At 38.7% G+C, this 22,073-nt stretch overlaps 1 protein-coding gene across 1 annotated transcript in view; it reads right to left on the bottom strand.

Annotated features, from left to right (window-relative positions):
• The window catches only part of FAM13A (family with sequence similarity 13 member A), a gene marked incomplete at both ends in the record, with an annotated part of 316,801 nt that overhangs the window by 30,311 nt on the left and 264,417 nt on the right, over nucleotides 1-22,073 (bottom strand). Inside the window, 3 exons of the mRNA XM_080697200.1 lie at nucleotides 10,124-10,166; nucleotides 11,218-11,294; nucleotides 21,285-21,471. Coding sequence (XP_080553326.1) covers nucleotides 10,124-10,166; nucleotides 11,218-11,294; nucleotides 21,285-21,471 — 307 coding nt within the window. The remainder of the gene's footprint in view (nucleotides 1-10,123; nucleotides 10,167-11,217; nucleotides 11,295-21,284; nucleotides 21,472-22,073) is intronic.

The following is a 22,073-nucleotide window of genomic DNA, read 5'->3' as shown; positions in this document are numbered from 1 at the left end:
TGGAGTTTAAAGACGCTTAAAGACACAATTTGTGTACAGAGGGTGTATTTATATCACAAAAATTATTTGTCCTTTAAGCTGAATCCTAAGTGGACCAGAGTTAAATGCCCAAATTAAAAAGCTACAGGGTCAGTCACCAATCGTGTGTGTGTGTGTGTGTGTGTATGTGTGTGTGTGCATGAGAGAGAGAATATGCATTCAGCAAATACGTATTTCTCAACAGAGATTTATAAGGCTTGTTATATTCAGAGACATCAAAAAAGAAAATAATACAAGAACTATGACTTCATTTTTAAAGTATGGCATTTCCTGCCTGACGAGCATCAAATCAAGTCACTTAAACTAAAATGCCACATGAAGAACATGGAGACCTGACATGGTGCTCCCCATGGCCCCCCAGGTTTGAAGCGGGGCTCCGATGCATAGCTTCCCAGCTCCTAGTCTATCGAATGGCGCTTATGATGCGCCAGGCATGCTGGCGCACTCCTGTAACCCCAGTATTTGGGAAGCTGAGGCAGGAAGATAGCAAGCTGGAGGCCAGCCTTAGCAACTCAGTGAGACCCTGTTTTGCAATAAAAAATAAAAAGCGCTGGGAATATATCTCAGAAGTAGAATGCCTCTTGATTTAATCCCAAATATGATAGAAAAAGGGCATTGAAAGCTGGTGGTATACGCTTGTAACCCCAGTACGTGGGAGGCTGAGGCAGGAGAATCACAGGTTCACAGTCAAGCTAGACAGTTTAGTGAGGCCCTCTGCAACTTAACGAGACCCTGTTTCAAAATAAAAAAATAAAAGAGGGTTAGGATGTAGCTCAGAGGTAGAAGTCCCCTAAATTCAATCCCTACTACCATAAAACAAAAACAAAAAAAATGCATAACACACAATAGTGTTGCCCATTATATGTCAAAGATTAGAGATATAAAATTTATTAATTCATTCAAGAAATGATTACTAGGGGAAATAGAAAGATTTTGAACCCAAATAGGTGGGTGAATTTTGCAAGGACATAATTGCATTTAAATTGGTCAAAAATGCTTTTAGAATTCAAGGGTATATTTCTAGGTATATTTTTATAGCTTAAATACAAATAAAAATTCCATGACCAAAGAGAACCCCCACATTAGCTTGTTAGTAACACTCCTGACCAGGTTGATTCCATTCTCTGGGTGAGGAGTCAAGATCTGCTCAGGAGAGGGCAGTGTGATCTTAGATGACCTGGTCAGCACCCTGGGTATCTTAGGAAATAGTTCATGGAGAAAGAATGTCCAGGTTTTCAGAGCAATCAACCATATGAAAGAGTAAGACATAATGGATCATGAAGAAAACTGATTACTCTATGAAATGAAATGAGAATGATAAAGCATGGCTATAATTACTCCAGTACTTTGCTGCAGAATATTAATAAAGTTGCTTTTTTTCGGGTTAGGGTGTTGTGATACCATAATTTGAGCATCCACCCTCAGTCTTTCAAGGTCAAATGCAAATTTACCACTGGCCTCCCTTCTAATAATTGCAATATTTGGCTGCAACAGAAGCCTGACAGAATACTGTCTGCTTAGGCAATAATTTAGACTTTACCTTGTTTGTGATTATTATGGTGATTGCTATAGCTACAAGGTATAAATTTACTGTTTTAAATTTTATGTATTTGAATTATTCTTTATACTAACTTTACCCAAAATAATGTTTATTATGAAACAACAACAACAACAACAAAAAAGGATTTTTTTTTTACTGCTTACTTTGCGCTAGAGAATTCTGAAAAAAGTATAGTGAATAAAAAAAAAGTCTTTCCTAGTGAGTCTTTTTTATTGGATTTTTGTGGTACTAGGGATTAAACCCAGGGGCACCTACCACTGAGCTACCCTCTCAATCCTCTTAATTCTTCTTCTTTTTTTTTTTTTTTTGAGAGAGTGTCTGGCTAACTTGCCTAGGTTGGCCTCCAACTTGCCATCCTCTGACCTCAACCTCTAGAGTAGCTGGGATTACAGATCTATCTATCATCTATCTATCTATCTATCTATCTATCTATCTATCTATCTATCATCTATCACTGTGTCCAGTTTCTGTCATAATAAGTCTTATAGGGGGACAATTAATAAAGAGATGTGAGGAGCCGGGAGTGGTGGTGCACGCTTGTAATCCCAGTACTTGGGAGGCTGAGACAGGAGGATCCAAGTTCGTGGACAGCCTCAGCTACTTAGCGAGGCCCTCTGCAATTTATTGAGACCCTGTTTCAAAATAAAGAATAAAAAACGGAGTTGGGGGTATAGCTCAGAAGTAGAATATCCCTGGGCTCTATTCCGCACACCACACACACACACAATAAAAAAGATGTGAGAATTAAGGAGAAAAATAAAGCAAGAAAAGAGAGATGTTGGAGGTAGTGGTTAAGGTCTTGTAATTTATATTGAGTGGTCCAGGAAGGCCTCTCTGAGAGAGAGCCTATGAGTAGAAATGGGAAGGAAGCAAGAAAGCACACCTTCTATGGAAAGAACATTCCAGAAAAAAAGGAAGACAAGTGCAGAGGGCCCTGTTCAGTGAGGCTTGGCTATTTTCAATAGGTTTTAGGCACAGAAAAGAGACGATTATATCTGGAACCACCAAAGGAGAGTCAGGCTGCCACGAGCAGGTGTTTAGGGTGTGCAATGCGCAGTGCACACTGAGGTCTCACTTATGGCAGAATAGACTGACTGACTTGAGCGTCTGGGCCTCCTGGCTGACCTCTGGCACAGCAGTGGGGACGTCGCTCCTCCAGAAACCTACGCCAGCTCACACAACCATGGACACACTTGGCCTAGCAAGCACTTTCCACTTATGTGGAAATACACCCACAGCCTGGTCCGGTCCTACTGTGCTCTGAGCCATCCCCGAGACTGTTTCTTCGCTTGCCTGCAGCTCCTAAGTCCCAATCGATTTCTGGCCCTGCTGGTCTCTGAAGCTACCTGGTTTCCTAGCCTGGGCTGCCCAGGGACTATGGTGGTTTTCTGTGCATGTGGGGGCCAGGGATGCTGCCCAGGGGCTGCTCATGGTAAAGCTGTGTAGGCTCTACAGCAATAAAGTAGCAGAGAAACTGCTCGTCCTTCAAAGGATAGCCTAGGCGGAGGCACCTTGGCAGGAGTGTCTATACTATCTGGGACTGCTCATCACCCAGGATGGCAAATGTTGTCTACTTGCTTATTTGTCTTCCTACAAGGTCAAAAAGTCTAACATGTCAAGGAGTCTCAAACATCAACATATTTTTGGTTTAAATATTTGTTGTTTTACATGTGTAATATTTTCAGTCAAATCAGTGAACAAATATATTTGACAGCCTTTAATTCAGGGATTCTTGTGCTGTGATGTCACACTAAACTCTTGCCAAAAATGATTTTTTTTTGTTGTTGTTGTTCTATATGAAAATACATGAAACATTTGTTTGTTTATTTATTTATTTATTTATTTATTTATTTATTTGGTGGTACTGGGGTTCCTGGAAGCCCTTCTACCTCCGGGCTACACTCCCAGACCTATTTTTATACTTTTTTATTTGGAAACAGGGTCTCTTAAGCCAGCGCGGCTGGCTTCGAACCTGCGCGATCCTCCTATCTCCGCCTCCCAAGCGCAGGGATTACAAGATGTGCCACCACGCCCGGCACATTTGTGTATTTAGATAAATTGAGGTTTGACTCTTAGAGGAGACAATATGGTAGGCAGGTAAAGATGGATTTGGGAGACAGGGATCCAAGTTTCAATGCCAACTTTAATAGCTTCGAGACTCAAATGAGTTAATTTCTTTGAATTTTAGCTTCTTTTTCTATAACACAGAAATAAGATTTCATAAAGTTGTGAAGATTAAGTGAAAAATATGTATATAGGGACCCTATAATAACTGTAAAAGAAATGCAGTTTCCATTTCTTTTCTCCCTAACTTCTCCATTCATTCTTTTGGAAGTGTTCACTGAACACATATTATGTTCTAGGCACCAGAATCTGGGAGTATAAAAGATATGAGACTTAGTGTAAAAGAAAAACATTGAATGTACAAGTGCCCATATCACATATGTTATAAAAAAAAAAAAAAACGCAGTGGGTTAGGGAGCTAACGTGGGGAGCTCACCTTCCCTGGGACCTCAGGTGATATTCCACATTCAGGTCAAGAAGTTATTAACTATGATCTATCTGTTCAATGTTTGCCAAGAATTGTTTCTGTCCAGCTGAACCTGGCTTTTTTCTATCCCCAGACTTAGATGATCCTACCCCTTCCCTGGCTTCAAATAGTTGGCGAGTTTTTTTCCATTTCTTCTCCCTCCCTGCACAAAGTATGGATAACTGGCTTAAAAGCTTACTTAAAACCAGGAGCAAAAACAAGAGAGAGAATGCTGGATAATGAGGCTGAACAGGAAAACAACCACGGTATTAACCGAAGAACCCTGTGGAACCATAAACAGTTATTGTTTGGTCTGACAATAAAGGAAGAGAGACATAAAAATTTCCCAAATTCATGTGATCTGCAAAGAGTCGGGAACCATTGGTGTTACCGATGGGAAAAGCTTGCACTTGAGATTTTGTGATGATCAGCCTTGGCTGCAAAGACTGATCATCCCTTTCTCTCTCTCCTTTTTCTTTTTCTCACTCCTTCCATCTCATCTCTTCTTCTCTCCTCTCTCTCTCTCTCTCTCTCTCTCTCTCTCTCTCTCTCTCTCTCTCTCTTTCTCTCTCTCCTTGTTTAAAGTAGGATAAGAAAAAGGGAAATAGTCTTTTGTTTATGATGAATGTCTTGCTTGTTATCAAAGGTATGCTTCTAAGCTCTCTTAATCAGTGGGGCTTAGAAAGCATAAAGAATGTAAAAATATCTTGAAAGAATTTAACACTTTATTGACCTTATAATTCTGACATAAAAATGATCTCTCTCAGATAATGTAATGCCCTCCCATGTAGTTAATAATTCTTATTTGTTTTGATTCCTTGACAAAGAAATTCACTGTAAGTTTGTTGCTTGAATATTCTGTATTCTATATGACAGATAAAACACTGCAATAGAAAATAACTTATCAGAAGGAATTAGACTGAGGTGTGAGGTATAAACTCCATTGTAAGAAGAACTCTGAACATGTATTTTCAGTATTATATTTCAGAATACAGGCAAGACTGACCTCTCTTCTGAATTTTTTGCAGTTGTGAAAGTTCAAAAACAAAAGAAAGTTGGGCGTATGCTTGTAATCCCAGCATTTGGGAAGCTGAGGTGGGAGGATCGTGTTTCGAGGACAGCCTCAGCTACTTAGTGAGGCCCTTTGCAACTCAGTGAGACCCTATTTCAAAATAAAGAATAAAAAATAGGGATGAGGGTGTAGCTCAGAGGTTGAATGCCCCTGGTTCCATCCCCAGTACTGGAAACAAACAAACCCAAACAAACAAACAAACAAACAAAAACCCCAAATATTCTAGATTCCAGGTGCCCAGGGAACACTTCTAGGCTCTTCCTTTTATGATCTCATTTCAGGCAGTCTAGATGAAATATTTTACTAAAACATTAGCCTTAGGCATGGTGGTACATGCCTGTAATCTAGTACTTGGGAGGCTGAGACAGGAGGGTTGCAGGTTTGAAGCTAGCCTAGTAACTTAGTGAGGTCCTCAGCAACTTAACAGGACTGTTTCAAAATAAAAAAGTAAAAAAAAAAAAAAAAGGCTAGGTATAGCTCAGAGGTAGAATGCCCTTGAGTTCATTCTCTAGTACCAAACAAAAACAAATAACCCCCCCAAAAAAACAAACATACAAAAAAGGAACCCCCCCAAATTATACCAACACCATTCCAAAACCTATTGGAAAAATCATATTTTCATTTGGGACATTTTGAAGAGACTTTTTTTATTGCAATGTGTCACTAAACAAATTTTAATCCAAGTGACTTAAGAAATAGACATGGGGTAACTGTCATTGATCAATGCTCTTCCCAGGTCTCAACAGACACTCCTTCTGGATAAGATTAGTTGCACAATTAAAAGAAATTAAAAAGACATGCGGCAAAGAATCTCACATTCACTTTCAACCTGCCTTCAAACAAAATACATCCAAGGCTGCAAACTGATTACTTAAACAGTAAAGTCACTCTGTCCCTGAATTGGCCTTTGAGAAGCTGGCCCCAGATAAGCTTGTCTGCCGCTGCCTGTCCCTGTAAGGAGCGGGTCTGAAGCTGAAGGTCAGTGCTCCTCATTCTAATGGAAACCTAGTCAAAAAAGCCACTATTCCTGAACAGCTGTCTTTTGCTGTATCATTATTTTTTATTTTGAAACAAGGTATCATTAAGTTGCTAAGAACCTCACTAAGATGCTGAGACTGGCTTCTATTAAAGGACAGTATTGATGAGAACAAAGTCAGTTTTAAAGGAAAATACAATTGGAAAAATGATCATATCCATCCATAGTGGGCATGTGAATTCTGGGATCTCATTCTGATGTGAAAGGAGATTTGCAATAAAATAAAAAGTGGTTAATATTAATCAAAGTCCTATAAAAATAAAACTTTACATTTACTTTTGATCTCTGAACATGAGGAATTATTGTTTAATCAGAAAGCCAGATTACTATTTGGGTGGTAGAGTATATTTTAGGAAATGCTACGTCTATTAAAAAGCAAGAGATGACAACACTGTGACATGGGGGAGGGAGCTGTAAAAGTGGGAAACAGATCTTTTCCCAGGCTTTCATGCATAACAGTACATTTTATTTATTTATTTATTTATTTATTTATTTATTTATTTATTTATTATTTTGGTGGTACTGGGGTTCCTGGAAGCCCTTCTACCTCCGGGCTATACTCCCAGACCTATTTTTATATTTTTTATTTGGAAACAGGGTCTCCTAAGCCAGTGCACGCGGCTGGCTTCGAACCTGCGCGATCCTCCTGTCTCTGCATCCCAAGCGCAGGGATTACAAGCGTGCGCCACCACGCCCGGCTTAACAGTACATTTTAAAGAAAGAAACCTATGCTTTCATGCTTGAAGTAGCCCCAACCTTGTGAAGTCATTTTTCATTTATTTTCATTTTTTTTTTTTTTTATCCTTTGCTGTAGCTGTGATAGGAAGGTGACATGGAGATCTTGGTTTAGATTGTAACTCACCACCTAATTTTATCTCCTAACTAAAGTTGCCATGATGACAATGACTATTAATAGTGCCTGTGTAAGGACTGCCAGCTTGGGCTGGGTGCCGGCTGCTCGCCGTACAGGAGAGACACACATAAGGATAGGACCTGGCACTTGGAGCAAAGATTTGAGATTCTTTCCCCTTGATTCATCTAGTGCCAGGGGAGCTGTCCACAAAATAACAAAGGGAAACACATTCAGCATGGATTTGGTTTGGATGCCACTTAGAATTTGTAAACGAACGTCATGAAGTTCATCTACAAAGGTGCCTCGATTTCCTTTTATCTCATAAAAGTTAACAGGCACAAAAGGGGGGAGCTAGAGCCCCTCTCCAGGTGGCTAGCAAAGCATCTCTCTTTTAAAATAATGTTCAGTGAGTCAGGTGCGGAGGCTCATGCCTGTGATCTCAGTACTTGGGAGGCTGAGACAAGAGACGGGAAGTTTGAGGCTACACTCAGCAACTGAGTGAGACCCTGTATCAAAGGATGTAATAACAAGAGCTGGGGGTGGACTGCAGAGGCAGAACACCCTGGGTTTAATCCCCAGGAGCCTCTCTACACAGATGTTTAATGGCATGCTGAGTGGATGCTTGCTGTGAACAGAGGAAGATGGCAGAGAAAAGACAGAACCAGAAACAAATAAGCCAAAACAAAAACCAGCCTATCACGAGGAAACAGGCTTTGAAAAAGGTACTTAGAGAAAAGAGACAAAGAAAGCACATCGGCTTACTGCCTGGGTCCCAAGAAAGGAAGTATCAATTAGTTGGAAATAAGAGATGAAAGACTGGCTCAGAGCCCATCACGGACACATCAAACCAGTGCCCTTCTGTAATGGATGGAATCGAATCGTTTCCCGTCCCTCGCAGAAACAAGCTAGCAACGTGGAAAGCAGGGATTGGTCGCTAAAGGGAGGTCCCCGGGTGTGTGTGGACTTGGGGGTTATATTTGGTTCTTTCTCCCATTGCTACCTTTCTGTCTCTGGACTCCATGATGTGTGAGTCCAGGCTCGTGCTCTCCCTCTCTCAGCTTCTGGCGGCCGTGCCCTGAGTTCCTCACTCCCTGGCCTCCCATGGATGGAACCCAAAAATCTCTAGGAAAACTGTGAGCAAATAAGTCTTCTTTCCTTTAAGTTGTACAGTCAGTTCTTTGGATTATAGCAGTGAGATGCTAAGACCCCTTTTGTGACATCAGAAGGAGGAAGTATTCCTTCCCTATCATGTGCTTGGTGAATGAAGCCATAACAGGACAAGGATGGAGGGGAGGAAGAGAGAAAGTTTCCAGCATTAGCGTGTGTGAGGGGCAAGGGTTGTCCTAGCAATGATATGTGTATGTGCTATTTTCTAAGAAGGGGATCCACAGCCTCCAGGTTCTTTTGTTTTTCTTACTGGTGATGGCAGTGGAAATCAGGTCTCCTGCATCCTAGACAAGCATTTCTACTCCCAAGCTACTCCCTTGCCCCGACCTTCAGATTCTTAATTTGCTAGACTATAAAGCTCTATGGGGAAGGGAAGTACAGGAAAGAAAACAGATCAGGCCGGGCGTGGTGGTGCACGCTGTAATCCCAGCTCTTGGGAGGCTGAGAAAGGAGGATTGCATGGGTTGGAAGCCAGCCTCAGCTACTTACTGAGGTTCTTAGCAACTTAGTGAGACCCTGCTTCCAAATAAAGTATAAAATAGGTTTGGGAGTATAGCCCTGAGGTAGAAAAGCCCCTGGGTTCCACCCCCAGTACCACAACAACAGGAAACGCCCCCAAACAAACAAACAAACCAGATCAAATAATGTTATGTGCATAAATATGTATCACTATGAATCCCTCTATCATGTACAATTACAATGTATCAATAAAAATAAAAATAAAACCAACAACAATGGGGTAGGAACTATGGCTGTCATTAAACTCCAGGTCCTAGCATAGAATCTGTGCTTTGTAAAATTCAATATATGTTGAATAAATCCATCAGTGAGTTAGGTCAGTGCTCAACAAAGATTAAAAACCATTTGCTAAGAGGGAGAGTTCACTATATAATTAATATATCAAGAGGCAGAACTTAAAAATAAGTTGTGAAGCCGGGCGTGGTGGCGCACGCTTGTAATCTCTGTGCTTGGGAGGCTGAGACAGGAGGATCGCATGGGTTCAAAGCCAGCCTCGGCTACTTAGTGAGGCTTTTGGCAACTTAGCGAGACCCTGTTTCCAAATAAAATAAAATAAAAAAAAAGATCTGAGAGTATAGCCCAGAGGTAGAAAGCCTCTGGGTTCCACCCCTAGTACCACCACCATACACACAAAAAAAAAAGTTGTGAAAAGCTTTAATTCTTGCCCCAAACAAACTTGCTATGATTGGAGCTTGAGATAGAAGCATTTGGAAGTAGTAGATTAAATAGACACACATGAATTAAAAATGAGGGTTGGCACACTGAATGGAAGCTGGAGCGGGGAGCGAGGGAAACTGAACCCTTGGGTTGGCACTGTGATACCCGAGAAGACGAGTGGCATCCGAGAGAGTAAATGAAACTTGAAAATATACATGATATAAGGAAGTTAGAGAATTTTTTTCTCCCTTGTTTATACTTAAACCACAAACTCAGAAAATGAATAGGATTAACTCAAACTGAATTTATGCTAATGTAAAAATTAATGAGATAATTTCTGTGACGCATGCATTGAAACTCACTTCTTATGTACTTCAATCACTTAAGAAATGCATCAAATCATGGATAAATAAAACCCGTACCCTTGGCTTTTTGTTTTGTTTTTATTTCGTGGAAAATCTAAAGTAGAATTCTTATGCTTTTAAAGTTTATCTTCCAAAGCAAGTAAAATAATTGGAAAAGCAAATTTTTCAAAGAAGCTTTAAGTATTGGTGTTTACCTTTCTATCCAATCACAGCCCGCCATTTGTCTCCTGGTCACTTACGGCAGGCTAACAACATCCATACACACACACACACACAGGGAGGTCTGAGCAGCCCATCACAGTCGCGCGTTCCTTAGCTACTCACCTCAGGATGCTGGGTGTTCTCGCCATCTCTTTCATTTTCTTTGCTATAAATAACAGCAACAACAAAATACCATAAGATATCAGTTTATTTTATGACAATACCTTCCATCCACTCATACCATGATTTCATTTACTTTTAAAGTGGGCCAAGTAGCTCAAAGCCAAATTCATATAAAATTCAAAACCAGCAGGGCGTGGTGGCGCACGCTTGTAAACCCAGTGCTTGGGAGGCGGAGACAGGAGGATTGCACAGGTTTGAAGCCAGCCTCGGCTACTGAGTGAGGCTCTCAACAACTTAGTGAGACCCTGTTTCTAAATAAAGTATAATATAGGTCTGGGAGTATAGCCCAGAGGTAGAAAAGCCCCTGGGTCCCACCCCCAGTATCACACACAATAAATAAAAATAAATAAATAAATACATAAATACATAAATAAATAAATAAAACAAAAATAAATAAATTTCAAAACCAAACAGAAAACAAGAAATAAAAACTAGAAAAACAAGCAAACATGACTATGGTTATTTGCTTTTTGTTGTTGTTGTTGTACTAGGGGTAGAACCCAGAGGATTTCTACCTCCGGGTTATATTCCCAGACCTATTTTATATTTTATTTGGAAACAGGGTCTCACTAAGTTGCTGAGAGCCTCACTCAGTACCTGAGGCTGGCTTTGAACCTGTGTGATCCTCCTGTCTCAGCCTCCCAAGAGCTGGGATTACAAGCATGTGCCACCATGCCCAGCTTGATCCCATTCTTTAAAAAAAAAAAGTTCTTAGCTGGGCGTGGTGTTGCACGCTTGTAATCCCCGCGCTTGGGAGGCGGAGACAGGAGGATCGCGCAGGTTCGAAGCCAGCTTCGTTGGCGTAAGAGACCCTGTTTCAAAAATATAAAATAGGTCTGGGAGTGTAGCCCGGAGGTAGAAGGGCTTCCAGGAACCCCAGTACTACCAAAAATAAATAAATAAATAAATAAATAAATAAATAAATAAATAAATAAAATAAATAAATAAATGTTCTTATAACTCACATTGCATTAAGTTAGAAGAAATATTTTTAGACCCCTGAAAACAATGAAAGGAGAAAATTCTAAAGTTACCTTTCATCGGACATTGGTTCAGTGTCATTGAGTCCAATCCTTTCCTGTGAGCATGAGGAACTGAGACTTTCCATGTTCTGTAACAGAACAAGTATTAGTTGCTCAACAGGCCTGAGGTAAGATCTATGCAACAATAGACTCTCTGTTCTCTGAAGTTGAAAAATCAGATAACATGTACATATAAACTAATTATAATCCTCACATTTCTTTGTTAAAACTAGTAAATTTATGATAGTTTATTATATTCTGCCTGTATAAAACTGTATATTGAGTTTTATTTTCCCCTTAACAAAGGTACCTGACAGCATTGTAGAAATGGTCATTGTGCCCTATTAATGTCTTTGTTAGGTATTATCCCCCTTTTATAAAACCTACAGATGGCAAAACTAGAACTGAACAATCTGATCTCACATCTAATCAGAAATTGATGTAACATTCACTGCTTACTTATTATCTTTGTAAAATATGTTGCCAATATGATCTGGGGTAATAAGTAGCTTGTACCTAGGTTATAAAATATCAATAAAAAGAAATGGAGTTAAGAACATTTCTTTCTTCAATATTTAATGCTATTTTTATATTAGCCAAGTTTTATAAGACATAAATAGGAATTTTACTTTGAATATTATATATTTCAGGCTGACCAAATGAGCTAAGTGCTTATCAGGAGGTATATCTGCAAGGGTTTTGACTGCTTTTGTGAACATGATCAATGCTTTCTAAAAAGCATTCAGGTAGCTGGGTGTGGTTGTTCACACTTGTAATACCAGTACTTGGGAGGCTGAGACAGAAGGATTGCAGGTTCAGGCCAGCCTCAGCTACTTAGTGACACCTTCCACTAAATGAGACTCTGTTTCAAAATAAAGAATAAAAAAATAGGGCCTGGGGAGGTAGCTTGGAGGTAGAATGCCCTTGGGTTCTATCTCTAGGACAAAAAAAAAAAAAAAAAAAACCTTTAGGTGACTCAGCACAGAAAGAGTCCTTCGTGTGAAGGAAGAAGAAATGTATTCTTGTTTGCTTATTTGTAAATTCAGTCAATTCAAAAGTAAAACTGTCTTGGAAATTTGGATCTATGTTTCATGGAACTCAGAGATCCCCATCTGTATCAAAAGGATATTAGACACCATCACTTACTGTGTAATCAAAATAAGTAAAGAGCATCTATTGAAGCAACATGTTTTTATCTACTTATTAATAACTTATGATTATGAAAAGCCCTTTAAAAGAAATCTGATTAGGGTTCACAATGATCCCATAAAACTGGCATGTACAAAAATCTCTACAAAATAAACATATAATCAGAGCAGAAAACGACTCTGTGGCTTGGTAGATGTACAAATTATTTTCCATTATGGGCACCATTAAAGAATAGAAGTGAAGGGAGATAGCATTAACACAATAACTGATGGTGGCTCTGGGGTTACAATGTTTGGCTGAAAATTCTAGCTCCATTAACTGTCAACCCTAGGATTGTACTTGAGCCTCGATTTCCATATCTGGAACATGGAGATGATGACACTACTTAACACAGGGTCGCCATGAGGATCAAACAAAATAATATGTGTGTAGCACTAGAATGATGCCGGTACTAGCAAATATTAGTTATTACTCTTATTTCTAAAGCTATAAATTCTCCAAGGAAAATATTTTACTATGTGTCCAGAGTTAAGACAGTGTTCCAGGAACTAAACATCGTGTTTGTGTTTCTCATTAAAGCATTGAGCATTAATTTACTCACTTAAACAATTTATAGAGTTAGATGATTTTAGAATGGATCTGAGGAATTAAAAAGTCATGACAACATTCAATTATCCTCAAATCTTTAAAGTTTGAGTTAGAAAAAGCCCTCTGTAAAATGGCTTCCATTAAGCCAAAGCATAATGGCTCTTATTCTTACCTGAATGTGACCTTTCTGATAAAGAGGGATATGTCTGTGACAAAGAATCTTTGTTCTCATTAGTAATCTTCAATAGATTATCAAAATCTTTAGTGAAAGATCTAGTGCAATGGTATTAGGTTTTCTTAAAGCTCTGAAACATGAATTCCTAGGGAAAGCATGATACTTTATCTTCAGATCATTTCAAAACAGTGGCAATGAAATGACACCTTCAAATTACACGTAGGTGAGTATTTCAGAAAAAAAATAAACATTTCAGATTAAAGCTAATACATATTCAGAAGAAAGAGAAAATAAATCCTATATAGTATTATATAAGTCTAGAGATATTTTAGTTAGACAATGTTAGAAGATTGACTTTTTTCCTAAGCAGAAGGAACTAAAATATAACAATTGATAAAGGTTTTGAGAATTATAGAAAAAAAGTATGTTACATAATAGATAGCTTTGCAAAAAGTCCTTGTGAGGTATGAGAAGGTTTACTTGATCTGCAGGGTTAAAACAAGTGTTGATTTCCTCAACTCCCTCCCTTAATTACTTAATGTTTGATAGATTAAGAATTCTCCAGATCAGAGTTTTTAATGAATATGATTCAAAAAGGTTGATTTTCAGCATTGTTCAATACTTCCCTCCAGAGTGTTTTAATAATTTCTAGTGTCAGGCTGCTCCTCCACACACTGAGGCTGCTGAATATTCATGGACGGGTTTCACTAACCTCGCATGCAAGCACATTGTGTTCCTTTACTGAGGTCACTGGGTTGCACCTATACCTTCTGGGAACAGGCAATATCTGAAGAATGTTAGACCTGGCAAAGCACTCCAGTATTTTCAGAATATAACTGACAAGGGTGGTAAGGACCTGTGATACAGTAACAAAACTGCCTAGCTTTACAGCACAAAATGTTTTTATACGTTCTCATTTCCTATGGGTCTAGGGTTGAGGGAGGAAAGATTAAGATAAAGAAAAGAGGTCAGTAATTCCTCACCTCGTGGAGATGGGGGAAGGGAAAAAGGTAACCCAGAGATGAAAATAACACATACAGGCGTAGAGTCTGCCGGACTCCTATATATGCCGTAGTGGCTAAGAGTACTTATGCTGTCAGAAATATCTACACGAAGCCTTCTGAAGGTTTTGAACAGTTTTATACCACACACTGATCTCTAGGTGTGGCAAGGGTAGTTGTCCAATAATGTCCGCCTTTATTAAAAGTTAAAGTAAAAGAGTTCTTATAAAAATGATCTATTGTATTACTTTCTAATTACTCCTCCAATTTTATTTTATTTTATTTTATTTTGCTGGTACTGGGGTTCCTGGAAGCCCTTCTACCTCCGGGCTACACTCCCAGACCTATTTTTACATTTTTCTATTTGGAAACAGGGTCTCCTAAGCCAGTGCATGCGCCTGGCTTCGAACCTGCACGATCCTCCTGTCTCTTCCTCCCAAGCGCGGGGATTACAAGCGTGCGCCACCACGCCCGGCACTCCTCCAATTTTAAATGTAATTTCTTCCTGTATTATATTTTTCTAAAGAGATAAAGCCTAGGTTATAATCTACGTACCAGTGACTTTCAAAACAGATTCGTAGGACATAATATACTTTGGTTATATTGAGGTGTGAGAAGGGACTGATTTCAAAAACTACTTTGCTCAATTATAAATATAGCCTTCAAATCCATAAGAGCAAATGCTTTGATAAAGCAAGCTGTAGACTGTGGAATTTATTTGTAATTCTTTCCCCCCCATCTCTGTGTTGGCATTGAAAGCTAGTCTGGAAACCTGTTTGACCACTGACTGAAGCAACTTGAAAACACTTGGAGCAAAAACAAATTTGTCTTCTAAAACTGTAAAATGCTGACAAAGCCTTTATAGAGGACACAGGAAAAAAACCGCCTTCTCTTAATAGGCAAACAGGTCAAGTTGAAGGCTGCTCACTGGGGCCAGTCAAAACAGGTTCATTATTCTAACCTTGAGCTGCAGGAGACAGAGAGCATTTGATACAGCCTCATTAACAAAGGATCAATGGCAGATGTGAATTCCTTTTTGTACTCTTTTGTACATTATAAGTCTTACTGCTTAAAACTGTAGCCGCTAATTCATATTCACAAAGAACTACTGGTATCATGAAGAAGGCCCTGGAGAAACTCGTGAGCCGGCCACCCAAGCCTGGTCTGCTTTTCTTCCACACATACAGTGCAGCCCTGTGCTCAGCAAGGACACCTTTCCTAGCCTCTCTTTTGATTGGTGTGGCTTCTCTCCGTAAGATGTGAGAAGTGATGTATGTGGCTTCTAGGCCTGGCTGGTAAAATACCCACCAGGCACGACCCCTGAGAGTGAGCCAGAAAGGAGATGGAAGGCACAGGAGTGTTCTGGAAGCTTCTTGCTGATGATGGCAGAGATGCATTCGGTCTAAGTCCCTGAAAAACTGCAGAAAGCATATCCCCTTTTCCTCTCCTGAGTCCTGAGCTCCTGCTGCAGGATGTCACATGAGAAAGACCTTTTACTGTGTTTGAGACGGTGAGTTTGAGGTCGTTTTACTACCTGTTACCTAAAACAACATGGCAATCATTCGTTCACTCTTTTTTGTCAGCATACTTTTGCTGAGTGCGAAACGATTCCAGGCATTGGGGGATAAAATGGTGAATGGTGAACAAGACAGACACTGTTCTTGCCATTCTGACTTATATAGTTTGGTTACTGCTCCAACTACAATTTGTGACACTGTTTTCATTTCCATTATACGTTGTATCTAAATAGTTAAGCATCAATTAACATAACATAGAATCCAAAGAGCGTAGTGCATTCTTTTTTGTTAGTGGGGGTTGAATCCCAAGGCATTCATTCTACTTCCAACTTATATTCCTAGCCCCTTTATTTATTTATTTATTTATTTATTTATTTATTTATTTATTATTTTTGTGGTACTGAGGGTGCAACTCAGGGGCTCTTCTACCTCTGGGCTATACTCCCAGACCTATTTTATACTTTATTTGGAAACGGTCTCACTAAGTAGCCTCAGCTACTTAGGTTCTCTGCAACTTAGTGAAACTCTGTTTCAATATAAAGAATAAAAAATAGGGTAAGGGTGTAGCTCGGAGGTTGAATGCCCCTAAGTTCCTTTCCTAGACCCTCGAACAAAACAAAAACAAGACAGAATATACAAAATATATATTATCTGTGAACTCATTTTATTCCATCTCTGCTAAAAATACCTGTTCAAATATTTTCTACACTTTTACAATTCATTTCCTCCTCTTCCTAGCCCATCTAACCAGGCCTTTTCCCCTCCCACTTCTCACAAGAAAACTCCTCTCAGAGTAGTTGTGAGTTATCTAGCTACAAGTGAAACAATCACTCACACATTATCCTACCTTCTCCCTTCTAAGTTTCTCTTGACTCAAGTCTCATAAGCTCTTCCTTGGCTCCCACATTGTACTAAACATTGCTAGCTCTCCTCCTTAATCTCTTCTGCTGACACCATCTTCTCTATCTACCCTGTAGATGTAGGTCCGACTCAGCCCTCAGCCCTTGGGCCTCATCTTTTTACCCTTTATACTCAACTGCCCCTCAGCTTCAACTCATCCAATCTCAATACGAAATCCTGACTACTTTAAATATTAACTGTAGCTGGGCACAGTGGTGCATACCTGTAATCCTAGTACTTGGGGGACCGAGACAGGAGGATTGTAGGTTCTAAGCCAGCCGAAGTAACTTAGGCCCTCAGCAACTTAGAGAGACCCTGTTTCAAAATAATAAGGACTCCGGTTATTGCTTCAAGGTAGAATGCCCAAGTTCAATCCCAGTATCTATTTCCCCCCACCAAATACTGTGTCCCAAATCCATCCGAACTTATTTATTTCATCTTTCTCCTAAACTCCAGATGAAAAATCCTAGCTTCATTCTTGACTGCTCTAACAAACATCTTATGCATAATATATGCAAATAGACCTTTCAATTTTTAGTCTTTATTCCTCCTGAAGTTTTATCCATCTTAGTAATGGCAATTCTCTCCTAACTACTCCAAAAGTCGTTCAGTCATCTTGGATTCCCCCTTACTGAAAACCCTGATGCAGGTGTGGTGGAACATGCTTGTAATCCTAGTATTTAGAAGGCAGAGAGGGTTATAGCCAGCCTCAGCAACTTAGTGAGGTCTTCCACAACTGAGTGACATCCTGTTTCAAAGGAAAAAAAATAATAAAACAGGGTTGGGGGTGTAGCTCAGAGGTAGAATGTTCCTGCGTTCAACCTCCAATAAAATACACAAACACAAAAAAGACACACACACACCAAACAAACAGACATACAAACAAGTAAAAAACAAAAGAATCTAAAACCCTCTGAGTTCTAGTTCAATATACATGTATCATCTGGTCGGTTCTTACCATCTCCATTGCTATTAAATTGTCTACATCATCAACATCATCTCTTGACTAGATTAGGTCAATCATATCTATCAACCGTGTACTATTCTCTATTCTCTTTCTCTCTGACTCTCTCTCTCTCTCTCTCTCTCTCTCTCTCTCTCTCTCTCGTAGTACTGGGGATTGACACTAGTGTAATTTACCACTGATTGCTGAGCTAAATCTCAAACCCATTTTATATTTTATTTTGAGACAGGGCCTCAAATTTGGAATTGTCTTGCTGATTTGGAGGTCAAGTATAGAGATGATTTTTAGAAGATTAGCCAATTAAAGACGCAGCAAAGAATGAGTTCAATTGCTGTGATGAGGGGACAGGGAGCATCAATGCCACTGAGGCTGAGGGAGAGAGTTCTGAGAACAAAGGACTAAATATCAACCACCACAAGGACTTGAGGAATCTCTAGAATCTAAAGTATTTTATGGCACATAAAAGGCATATAATTATGTAACGTTCTTTTTATTTCTCTCTTTTGCTTGCCTGCCTGCCTGCCTTCTTTCCTTCCTTCCTTCCTTCCTTCCTTCCTTCCTTCCTTTCCTTCCTTTGCTTTCTTCCTCTTAATTATATAAAGTAAATGTTTGCCCTGAGTGTAAAGACCTTGAAATGGGTGGGGAGAGGTTTTGGAGGAGAAGTGGGGAAAGTAAAATGAGAAGGCTGAAAATAAGGATGGAGTCAAAATACTAGTCATTGTTGTGTTCTCTGGCTCTTTGCTTTTGTGGTTACCCGTGAAGATTACATTATAAAATTCATGGAATATGAGGGTTAGGAAAGATCTTTGAGAATGCCCTAACTTTTCAGATGAGGAAGTTTTTCTTGTAAGTCATATTGGCAGGGCTTAAAATTTTCATTGCAACAAAGACAGGGTCCACTGAGCTCAGTTATACTAACATGTGACACACACAGTCCTGGAATGAGGAAATTGGGCAACGAAAACAAGGACAAGTCCTTTCACACATGGAAACTCAAAATGGAGCGAGGATCTCCCAACCAGATATTTTTGACCTAGGAATATGTTCACAGTTTACCAAACACATATTCTAAGGAATAAATGTACTTTTCTTCTTCCATACTGCCTAGGTAATTTAAGACACTATTTCTAGTTGAAAAAAAATTACTGATAGGTTAAATTCATGTAAAACGAGACTCCAATTAAGAAATATATTATTTTCAAGTTCTCAGATTTTTTTTTTTTTTTTTTTTTTTTTGGTGGTACTGGGGATGGAACCAAGGGGCTTTCTACCTCCAGGCTATACTCCCAGACCTATTTTATATTTTATTTGGAAACAGGGTCTCACTAAGTTGCTGAGAGCCTCACTAAGTAGCTGAGGCTGGCTTTGAACCTGTGTGATCCTCCTGTCTCAGCCTCCAAGCGCTGGGATTACAAGTGTGCGCCACCAGGCCCGACTCAAGCATCAAACTTTTAATCACCATGGATCTCTTTGGCAGATAAGCAAATCATGGGCCAAGCAATTAATGAAGTTAAGATCATTTATTGTATTTTTCAGGAATGGGGATATAGCTCAGTGGTAGAGTGCATGATTAGCATGCATGAGGCCTGGGTTCAATCCCTAGAACCCTCCTCTCCCCATGGAAATCTAGTTTTCTCAAATAAGAAGAATTAAATCATCAATGTTAAAATATAGTTGCTGTGTAATGATTCCAAACCTTGAATTCTTTATTTTGAGAACTGTATCAGATGTAAATATGAAGAGGATGAATATTTCTGTCCATTGATGTTTTCTTTTTTGTAGTATTAGGGATTGAACCCAGGGCTATTCTATCTCTAAGCTATACCCCCAACTCTATTTTATTTATTTATTTATTTATTTATTTATTTATTTATTTATTTATTTATTTTACGGTACTGGGGATAGAACCCAGGGGCATTCTATCTCCAAGTGATACCCCCGGCCTTATTTTTATTTCTTTATTTTGAAAAAGGGTCTCACTGAGTTGCAGAGGGCCTCACTAAGTAGCTGAGGCTGTCCTTGAACTGAAATCCTCCTGTCTCAGCCTCCCAAATGCTGAGATTACAAGTGTGTACCACCATGCCCAGCTTCCATTTTATTTTAAAATAGGATTTCACTAAGTTGTTGAGGGCCTCCCTAAATTGCTAAGGCTGTCCTTGAACCTGTGTTCCTCCTGCCTCAGCCTCCCAAGGGATTACAGGCATGTACCACGATGCTTGGCTGTCTATTAATATCGATCAATTTATTTCTAGAAAAAAGCATGAAGACATTTGGCTGGAGAGTATGACATAAATATGTTTTCTCCTATATTTGCATTTATGTACATTTTATTTAGAGGGAAAACCGTGAATCTCTTCTGAACACATAGAGAAGCTGGTGGTCTCCAGATAAGCTAAATGTAGCCAGGCATGGTGCCACATGCTTGTCATCCCCGTACTTAGGAGGCTGATTCAGGAGGATCACAGGTTCGTGGCCAGCCTCACCAACTTGTGAGGCCCTCCACAACTTAGTGAGAACCTGTTTCAAAATAAAGCATAAAAAAATAGGGCTGGGGGTGTAGCTTGGAGGTAGAATGCCCTTTCGTTGTTTGATTCCCAGTTCCACAAAAAAGAAAAAAAAAGAAGCAAGCAAGCTAAATGTACATAAACTCTAGCATGGAGCTAAAAATTGGTCAGAGATAAAGCTGACCACAGAATCTGAACATCGAACAGTAGAAATGGATATTGTTTTTTAAATTATTATTTATAATTATTATTATTATTATGAGGTTCCAGTTCATGTTATATTATTGAATTTATTTTCAGTACTTTTTTAAAACTAAAGGGATTAGAAAACCAATTTTGTATTTTACTTTTCAGAGAAATTGAAGCATAAATGAAAAAGAATGAAGAATATTAAATAGTTATACTGAAAAAATATTGTTATTGACTGAAATACTCGTAAAAACATGTGTTGAATTAATGACCGAAGGTTCAGGCCTGAGGCAACTATGCAGGTGATTAATTTCTTTTTTGTTTCTGATTTGTAAAAAATACCTTATATATTATAGATTTAAAACTAAACTTCCAACTGGGTGTCATGGCGCACACTTGTAATCCCAGCATTTGGGAGGCAGAGACAGGAGGACTGTGGTTCACAGACAGCCTCCGCTACTTACGGAGGCACTTCGCAACCTGTTTCAAAATAAAGAATAAAAAATAGGGCTGGAGGTGTAGCTCAGAGGTAGAATGCCCCTGGGTTCCATCCCCAGTACTACACACACACACACACACACACACACACACAACCCAACCAAACAAACAAACAAAAAACTTCCAAACACAAAGAGATTTCTGAACATGCAGACAGCTGATCCTCTTTCCCTCTTTATTTTTCTTTTACCTGGCTTTAAGTTCATTCATTTTCTGCATATTCAAACAGAGAAAGTAAACGGGATAGGGGAAAATAAGCAAACACACTTTATAAACAACTTTGTTTAAAAAGTAAAATGTAAAAACGATTTAAAAAATCAAGAAAAATTAAGCCAATTTAAGTAACATTAAAGTCAAATGTCTCTTGTTCTTTGGCATCAAGTCATATTTCTCAGCCTTAATTTTTATATTTATTAGAAAGAAATACAAATGCATATTTAGTAGCTCTAAAGTCTCTCTTCAAACTTATAGTCTATAATTCAATGAAACTCAAGACTGAAATTACTTTTTTACTTTCTATTTTTTTACAAAGCAAGGAAGAGAGATCTCTCTCGACTGGCTATAAGTAACAATTTTGTAAAAGTCCTTACTTACCACAACACCATCTTGATTTTCACTGAGCTCAGAAAGTTTAGAACTGGATTTCTGACGTTTGGGTTTGCTCCTTTCTCCAATATAATCAGAAGTGTTTTCATGTAATTTTTCAACTTCCTGAGAATTCAAAATACAGTCTTCCAGGTTATTGAGGCTGGAAGGAATATTCTCTTTGTTGATAAGTTCCCTGAATTGAAGGGAAAAAAAGTAGTTAATTTTTTAATTAATATTTTGTAACGCTGCCACGGTATCATATTATATACACAGAAGTATGTACAATGCTCAGAGATTTACTTTGCATCTGTGATAAAAATTTCAGTAGAGTCAACTCCTGAGGCTGCCTGGTATAAATCAATCATGTAAAAAGAGAAATTACTCCTAGAGGCAAATTGCAAGGACTATATTTCTACCACAGCATTTGCATTTTACCAAAAGTAATTTATATTTATATAGGAAGAAAAGTATAAGTTTACAATGAAATTTCTCATAATTCATGGTAGATGCTCATATGTGTGTGTGTGTGTGTGTGTGTGTGTGTGTATAAAATGATAATATTATAATGAATAGAATATATGAAAAAAGTCTAAAAAGGAAACATATTGTCTTTTTCACAATTGGAATACTGATTTTCCCAAGTGATGAATACATTTTAAAAGACTAAAAATTCATTAATATTTAAAACTTAGGGAATTAGATAATCTTTGTAGAAATCATTCATATGTTAATAAAACCTGCAGTATATAGAGCATTTTAAGTGAAAAATGGATTTGTTACCTCACAGGATAAGAT

This window comes from Muscardinus avellanarius (assembly GCF_963383645.1).
Source record: "Muscardinus avellanarius genome assembly, chromosome: 6".
Taxonomy (NCBI): Eukaryota; Metazoa; Chordata; class Mammalia; order Rodentia; family Gliridae; genus Muscardinus; species Muscardinus avellanarius.
Note: the sequence above shows the minus strand (reverse complement) of the source record. Positions and strands in the feature narration are given on the sequence as shown.